The following is an 8,738-nucleotide window of genomic DNA, read 5'->3' as shown; positions in this document are numbered from 1 at the left end:
ATAATATAATATAATAATAATAATAATAATAATAATAATAATAATAATAATAATAATAATAATAATAATAATAATATAATAATAATAATAATAATAATAATAATAATAATAATAATAATAATAATAACAGCTCTACTACCACCATCACAATGACTACTGCTGTTCGTGTTACTTTCTCCTATTTTCCACCCGCTCAATTTTCCCTTTGACAAATCAGAAGAAAGAATCTTTCTAAATAGGATTCAGTAGTCTGATGTCACGCCGCCAGGCAACGGCGGCCATCTTGGTTCTAAACAAAGATAATCATTACTTTTTATTCTTCATGCTGGCTAGAACTTTTCATTCCCTTTTCATATGCCTTTTGATCAGAGTGTGTAAAAGTCAAAACATGAACATATTTATGTGTTTTTTATCCTCTGGAAGCGTTTTTATGCTAGCCGGAGAAATATTTCATACGGGCGTCCGCCGATAGTTTAGAGCCAGTGTTACTAAGTTACCATGCGTCATTAGGAAGGAAGTGACGTTACGACTATTGAATCCTATTACGTTATATTTAAGCTTCCAAAATACAATGTTAAAAAGGGAACTATTTACATCTTGTTACTATAGATAGTTCGAAGATGACGTCACACAGGCCTTTGTTATTGTTTTTGCCATCCGCGTTTGTGAGTTGTTCTCACTAAACTGTATTAACCTGACTATAAACGTTCATGGTTACACAGAGTTTGTGTGTTGGTCCGTTATACTTCCGGGTGGCAATGTTGTGAACTCCTTGGCCAAGCGCATTCTATCTATATTTCAAGCCTATCTGTGATAACAATACAACACTATCTATGCTACAGGCAGTAAATCAGAATTCCAAGCTTTGACGTCAAGGATACTAGGAGAGCTTAACAGGAATTTGTCAACACTTTATCAAACACTCAATCAATAGCCTGTTTAACTCATTCAACCCCAACACCGACTATATCTGTAGTTTCTCCGGGTTACTTTTACCCCATGCCTATTTATTACATTTTTCTGAAACAAATTATAGGCGTAGTATCAAAGCTAATGTTTTTAGATTTTACATGTTAATGGTAGTTGAATAAAACTATCTATGTACATGATAATTTTAAATATATTTTTTTCCAATTTTGAAAAGTAGCAAAAATCTCTAGGATTGATTGAGTTAATGCCGTACTCTGGAAAGAAAAAAAAAACATTTTCAAGATTTTGGCTAGAAAACCCGTTTTTTCAAATATTAATCGATTAAAATGACCCCTCATCTTGTCAAAATCTCTCAAACCTGGGACTTCAATCAAGTGTTTGTTAAAGCCCGAGGTTTGAGAGGTTTTTTTTAAAAGATGAGAGATATTTTAATCGATCTGTAGCTGGAAGACAAGTTTTATGGCCAAAATTATAAAGATTTGTGTTTTAATAGTACGGTAGTACTTTGTGTACTCTCGTAAAATGACATAACACTCTTTTTTTCAATTTGGCCAGAAAAATATTAATTCAAAAATCGATAGATTAGAATAATTCACAAATGGCCAAAAATGGTTTAAATGTTAGACTTAAAATAAGATCTCAAGATTGTGATTTTTTACAAGTTTGGAAAGTGGAGGGTTGGGGTGTGAGTATTTTAATCGATAGATAGTTATTTGGGGGGGAAATTGATTATCTGGCCAAATTGTTATTTTAAAAAGCTGCTTTTGTCAGTTTAGGACGGTATGAGAGAGGTGTGTGCGTGTATAAGAGAGAAAGAATGTGTGTGTGTGTGTGTGTGTTTGTGTGTGTATGTGTGTGCGTGTGTTTGTCTATGTCTTTATGAGTCTTTAATGACCCCTATTTCTAAGGGTCATGATATTATTATTGTGATATGATATCAAAGACTGACAGCAATGAATAACGTATATTATTCAAAATAAGGCAGACGTTTAGATTATTCATGAAAACAGACACACACACATACACAGTAGGTACACACCACAAGCATAGAAATAAAACTGCTATTTAAATTGTTAAGTTGGAAGGGCACGCACACCATCATATTGACACTATAGATAGTTCGAAGATGACGTCACTCAGGTCTTTGTTATTGTTTTTTGCCATCCGCGTTTATGAGTAATGCTCACTGAACTGTATTAACCTGACTATAAACGTTCATGGATACACAGAGTTTTGTGTGTTGGTCCGTTATACTTCCGGATGGCAATGTTATTAGCTTCTTAGCCAAGCGCATACTATCTATAGATCTATAGATACTCCTAGAGTACCCAGAGTAGCTGTTGGCTTGCGACCACTTGATGGGCGCTTTGAACACATTGCGTGAATAGTGCGCTACATAAGAGTTCATATTTTAAATAATCACTTAATGGAAACAGTCGATTGATGTCATGTTCGGATAAAGTCGAACACAGTCGTGTAGGAGTTAACGGAGACCTTTTGTAATGATTAGATATGATATATTATAATGTGTTGACATGTTATGGTGTCCAGAACTACATGTATAGATAGTATGCGCTTGGATAAAAAGCTCATAACATTGCCATCCGGAAGTATAACGGACCAACACACAAAACTGTGTGTATCCATGAACATGTATAGTCAGGTTAATACAGTTCAGTGAGCATTACTCATAAACGCGGATGGCAAAAAGCAATAACAAAGACCTGTGTGACGTCATCTTCGAACTATCTATAGGGAATGAGATTAGCGGAAGAGTAGCGTCCCTTGATTGGACTTCACCGGCTGAAAAGTTGTTAGATAGAGAACGTCATGTTGGTTGTGCGTATGCGTCTCTCGTCCTCGCTTCCGGTGAAAGCGGCATGATACACTTCACCGAAAGCGAGGACGAGAGCGACGCATGTGCAAAACCATTTTGACGTTCTCTCTGTAAGGTGACGTCCAATCAAGGGACGTTACTCTTCCGCTAATCTCATTCCCTATTGGAGTAGGCAGGGTTGACCTGTAAGGTCAGCACAGCCAAAATCGAAATTACAACAGATGAAACTAGTCTGCCAAACTGTGATATTTAAAAAAACACGTATTTAAAATTTTGGCCAGGAAACTCGTCCTTCAAATATCAATCGATTAAACTGGCCCTCATCTTGGCAAAAACTCTCAAACCCTGTACTTCTCGGAAATCCCAGGTTTGAAAGTCTTTGCCACGGTAGGGGCAATTTGAATTAATCGATATTTGAAGGATGAGTTTTCTGACCAAAATTTTGAATAGGTTACATGTTTTTGTTTGGGTTTTTTTCAGCGTATGGCAATGTTTTGATTTCCCTCATTTCAGTAAGCTTAGTGAAATATTATGTCAACGTTACCTCACTCAACCCTAACATCGACTATATCCGTAGTTTACCCGGGTTGCTTTTACCCCATGCTTCTTCATTAATTTTTTTTGAGACAAATTATAGATAGAATGCGCTTGGCCAAGAAGCTCATAACATTGCCATCCGGAAGTATAACGGACCAAAACACAAAACTGTGTGTGTCCATGAACGTTTATAGTCGGGTTAATACAGTTCAGTGAGCATTACTCATAAACGCGGATGGCAAAATACAATAACAAAGACCAGAGTGACGTCATATTCGAACTATCTATAGGCGTAGTATCAAAGCTAATGTTTTTAGTTTTTACATGTTAATGGTAGTTGAATAAAACTATCTAAGCACATGCTTATGTTTTATACATTATTTTCCAACTTTGAAAAGTAGCAAAAAATCTCTAGGACTGAGTGAGTTAATACTGTATTTCTCTGTTCGAATTTCACTTGTTGAAGAGGGTTGAATTTTTGTTATGACGTAAGGAGAGTTATCTATATATTGTCATGGGGTAACTTACTTACTTACTTACTTACTTACTTACTTACTTACTTACTTACTTACTTATTTACTTACTTACTTACTTATCCGAACCAGCGACCACCTGAGGTCTAGCCCTTCGGTCTTGTGCCATGTGAATAGGAATATTCTTTTATTTGATTGTACATTGTCACGGGTAACAAAATTACTCCCAACGTACGAATAGGAATATTCTTTTATTTTACTGTACATTGTCACGGGGTAACAAAATTACTCCCAACGTACGAATAGGAATATGTGGTCTAGTGGTATGACAATATCTTTCGGATCGGAAGTTCCTGGGTTCGAGTCTCGCTTGGCGCTAGTTGAATCTTTGGAAAAGACACTTTACTGACATCCAATCACAATACTCAGGTGTAAAATGAGTATTTTGGCCGTTAACAGCGTTGTCTCTGTCCGAAAAAAATAGTAATATCGCCTATCTTACATGTTGCTGTTGGCTAGGGACCCCTTGTAAAGCGCTTTGAGCACGTTTAGTGGATATTGCAATATATAAAATATCATGTTTTTGTTTGTTTTTTGTTTTTTAATTGCCATATTGACTTTAAGTTCAATTTCTTCCATCTAGTCCATTCCGATAAAATACCATTTTATGAATATTTTTTTCAGTTATGAAAAAAAGGTTATATTTTAATGATATCACTTTTTTTTCTATTTTGTTTTCAGATCTTGGCTGCCCTTTGACATGGATTATCCAGCCGTAGCGTGTTAAAAATCACACAAAAACTCAGAGACCTATACATCAAAAATTTAATTAATTCAAGATGGCAGCTTATTGGAGATCTCCATACAGAGAATATAGCAATTCTTTCAGAAGTCCAGACAACAGCACGTTGAAATTTGAACAATCGCTCTATCTGTCTCGATCCAGAACTTCGATCAATTCAGCGAAATATGACTGGCTGGACGCAGCATTCGCCGCCTCACCTTCGTCACCTCATTCTCACCGCCAACCCGATCTCACACGCTCCAACACCAACATCAAGAGTATCCTCAAACCCCCGAGAAGAAACATCAATATATTTCGGGGGAAACAAACTGACAGCAATTCATCAGGAGAATCAAACAACGACACTGCAGCAGAGCCTTCCAGTAACAATAATAACAATGTAAAGAAAAGAGTTACGTTCGGGTTTAGTAAAGATTTCGAAGACGAAAATGATCAGAGAGATTCACGGTATTTGCAAAACAAAAAGTTTCAGCTGAAAACGATGAAAAGATTGTCCCATTCACGATTGTTGGAGGAATCGGCGATGAAAAAGTTGAACAGGTTGATCGGAGGCGGGGGCGCTGCTGCACCGTTTGTTGAAAGTACGTCTTTGCCGTCCGTCAAAGGCACGGGGATTCTGTCTCCAAGACATTCGGCAGCAGACAACCGAGTACCAAAATCTGCCTGCAGCCACAGCGGGGACTTGCGATGTATAAGATGCATTCGTAAAGACGTTGAAACTGGCCATGAAGATAGAATTTACGGAAAAGCTAATGTCAAAGAAAGACCGATTCCAAAACCTAATAGTTCGTTGAATTCAAGAGACCACGTGATCGACAATGAGATAGATAATTTCACGCAACGATTGGAAGGAGATGTTGTGACTGACTGGCTGACCCCGGATCAAATGTGTAAAGACAATGCCGAAAATATAAATTATGACAACACACTTCCACACTACGACAGAGAGGAATCGGCCTACCCTACCGGCAATTCATCGACCATTTCCGGTTCCAATAGCTTGAGAAAACACATTCGCCTGTTACCTGGACGGTATCCATTCATGACCGGTTCTATGCAAATAAAAAAGTTATCGATTCCTGACATTCAAAGAGCCCAGAGAGGTGACGCACCTGTCACACCTGAGAACACAAATCTTGTCGATTTAAAGTATGAAAAAACCGCTACAAAACAAATTCTTGATAAACATAACAATGACCTTTCCCAAAGGATTAATCCTAGTGGTGCTACAACGACGAATAAAAATACTCGATCTAGTTCTGCTACGAACAAAATACCGTCTATATCGCGTGGTGTTACTCGTTCTGAAGGCGGGAACAACGAAAACGGTGCTATAAAGTCGTCCAAGGGAGATAACAATGAAAATGGCTATAACGACAGTGACGATGAAAACGACACCAGAAAACAACGGAAACTTTCCAGCGATAAAACTTCAGACATTTTAGACTGGTTGAATGACGTGCACAAAAAACGAAAATTCAAATCTCGTTCGTCACTCAACAACACCTCGGAATCTTAGCGGTCATTATTCTCACACACCTGCCAAGTACTACGAAAATTTCGTAGAATCACGAATTTTTGGCTCCGGCAAAAAAAGCTACATTCGCCTCTTTGACTCAATAAATCTTGTTGAAAAGGAACATTTAGTTCCATAGGTCTTATATTCAGGACTTTGAATCATTCGTGGATCATGGTTATGGCAAATTATTGAATTGTAATCTATTTATAATGACTTTTTTTCTTCTTTTTTCCCCTTAGAAACTACGAATTTTAAAAATTTCAAGTAGGTAGGCAGCTCTGTTCTCATTTAATCAAATTAAATTTTAAATTTTCAAAGAGATTCAGATTGCGTGGGGTCTGAGATGTTAGTGGATGAGCGGCAAGCGCCATCGAGCGTGATTAAAAATATTTTTAAAAAATTAAAAATTGAGCTTTATATAGCGCAATATCCACTAAATGTGCTCAAACCGCTTTACAAGGGGTCCCTGGTCAACAGCAACATTTAACATGTAGGAGGGGACATGACGCCTGTTAGGCGATATTACATTTTTTTTTCTGACGAAGACTACACTGTTAACGGTCAGGTACTCATTTTACACCTGAGTACGGCGAGAGAATGTGAGTAAAGAGCCTTTTCCAAGGACTCAACTATGCGCCGAGCGCGAGGCTCGAAACCAGGACCCAGGAATTTACTCCGGTTTCTATAGAACTAAACGGACATATACAATTGCTTGTCACCTTTAGTAGAGAACGCAAGTCTTTCGCAAAGTACTTTCTGCCAAGTCTAACGCGTATAGATAATCAATTACTGTCAGATAGAGGGAAGGTAGGCAGAAATGAACAATACTTTAATATGGGATCGAAACGAACCCCGTGGCCTTTGAGGCGAGTGCCCTACCACCTGTGCCTTTGATAATCAATAGTATGGTCAGAATCTCACATTGAGATCTGTTTTAAAATATTCTTCTAATCATTTTTTCCAAATACTTTGTATTATAGGTTTGATTGAAGTTAATCTAAGAGAGATGATTATGTACAACCTACGTGTACATATATGCAGGTCTGACATCCGAGCCACCTTAAGGGCCTATTTTAACATTGTTGTAATGGACAATAATTTTCGTCGTTTTTTTTTTTTTTTGTTTTTTTTTTTTGTTTTTGTTTTTTGTTTTTTTTTTGTTTTTTTTTTTTTTTGTTTTTTTTTTTTTTTTGGGGGGGGGGGTTTATATTTCCATTACAACAATGAGCTCATGAAGAATTGAGTTATCAGACCTGCAAATAAGTCCACGTCGGGTACAACCATTGTTGATATTGTAAGAATTGTGAATAAAGATTTGATATACTAACAATTTGTTGTTGAGGAATATAAGTATGTATCTAATAATTTTTTTTTAATATACATAAAAATAAAATTACCTTAATTCCAACCCTCTCATTGGAAAACCCTATCATTTCTTAGTAAATACGTAATCGTTGAATAATGCTTTAAACGCATTGAATAAAAATGTTCTTCAACGATTGCAGAATATTTTCGCACATTTTATTGGTGTGAAACTGGGTGTAAAAAATTATAAATAACCTTTTGGTGCGCATGAATACAAACCCAACGGTTGTCTTTTTTAGGTCAAATTTTCATTCAAGCAGATGGAGAAAAACACAAAATTGACGAATCGAATTACTAGTATCATGCAATTGGTCACAAACTAGGTGCGGCTATGTGGTCTAGTGGTATGACACTCGCTTTCGGATCGGAAGGTCCTGGGTTCGAGCCTCGCTCAACGCATAGTTGAGTCCTTGGAAAAGACTCTTTACTCACATTCTCTCACCGTACCCAGGTGTAAAATGAGTACCTGGCCGTTAACAGCGTTGTCTTTGTCCGAAAAATTGTAATATCGCCTAACAGTTCATGTCTCGTCCTACAAGTTATATGTTGCTGTTGACCAGGGACCCCTTGTAAAGCGCTTTGAGCACATTTAGTGGATATTGCGCTATAAAAGAGCTCGATTATTATTATTTTATAAGAATCTTACTTGAAGGGGTGGATTAAAGGTATTCTTACATTACTTTTTTTGTTTTTTGGTTGTTTAGTTTTGGATTGATTAAACTAGTTATTTTTATATCGTGCAAGAACACTTAGCTACTCGCAAGCTCGTAGTGGTATTTGGTACGTTAAAAACAACTCGTTTGATAATACAAAGAAATGAAAGAATCGTAAGTTCATTTACGCCCAGGGGAAAGGGGGAGGCGGGGGGGGGGGGGGGGGGGGGGTCGGGAATCACTTTTTGGATTTATCTTGAGAAATAACCGGATAACCAAAGTGTCCGTAGCATCGCAGCCCTGCGAAGTGAGCAATAGGGACTGAATTTCTTGCTCAAGGAAAAAGAAATGAGATGTCGATAGTTGATTGGGCTCAAACCTGGGGCCCCTGAATGTAAATACAATGTCTTATTCACTCTGTCACCCCGCTCCCATTTCCAACAAAGCTGATAAAAGTTGATATTTTTTAAAATGCACTTAAATAGCCGAATTTCATGGGAAAACACGTTTTTGTTTTTCTGAGCGCTTCACAATTTGTAGATGACGTGATGGAGTACAATTATTTCATTAACACACACGTCGAGGCTATGCATTTTGTACACGAATGTAATTCTTTGGA

The 8,738-nt window shown here is 37.3% G+C and overlaps 1 protein-coding gene across 1 annotated transcript in view; it reads left to right on the top strand.

Moving 5' to 3' along the window:
- LOC144966137 (uncharacterized) overlaps positions 1-7,431 on the top strand; it is a 26,919-nt gene extending 19,488 nt beyond the window's left edge. Inside the window, exon 2 of the mRNA XM_078902249.1 lies at positions 4,519-7,431. Within this exon, the coding sequence (XP_078758375.1) occupies positions 4,617-6,101 (1,485 nt within the window). The 5' untranslated portion in view covers positions 4,519-4,616 and the 3' untranslated portion in view covers positions 6,102-7,431. The remainder of the gene's footprint in view (positions 1-4,518) is intronic.
- Positions 7,432-8,738: the final 1,307 nt, after the last annotated feature.

This window comes from Berghia stephanieae, chromosome 2 (assembly GCF_034508935.2).
Source record: "Berghia stephanieae isolate SIO BIC M18660-M18661 chromosome 2, UCSD_Bste_1.3, whole genome shotgun sequence".
Lineage (NCBI taxonomy): Eukaryota > Metazoa > Mollusca > Gastropoda > Nudibranchia > Aeolidiidae > Berghia > Berghia stephanieae.
The sequence above is the reverse complement of the archived record's forward strand: the minus strand, read 5'-3'. Positions and strand labels throughout refer to the sequence as shown.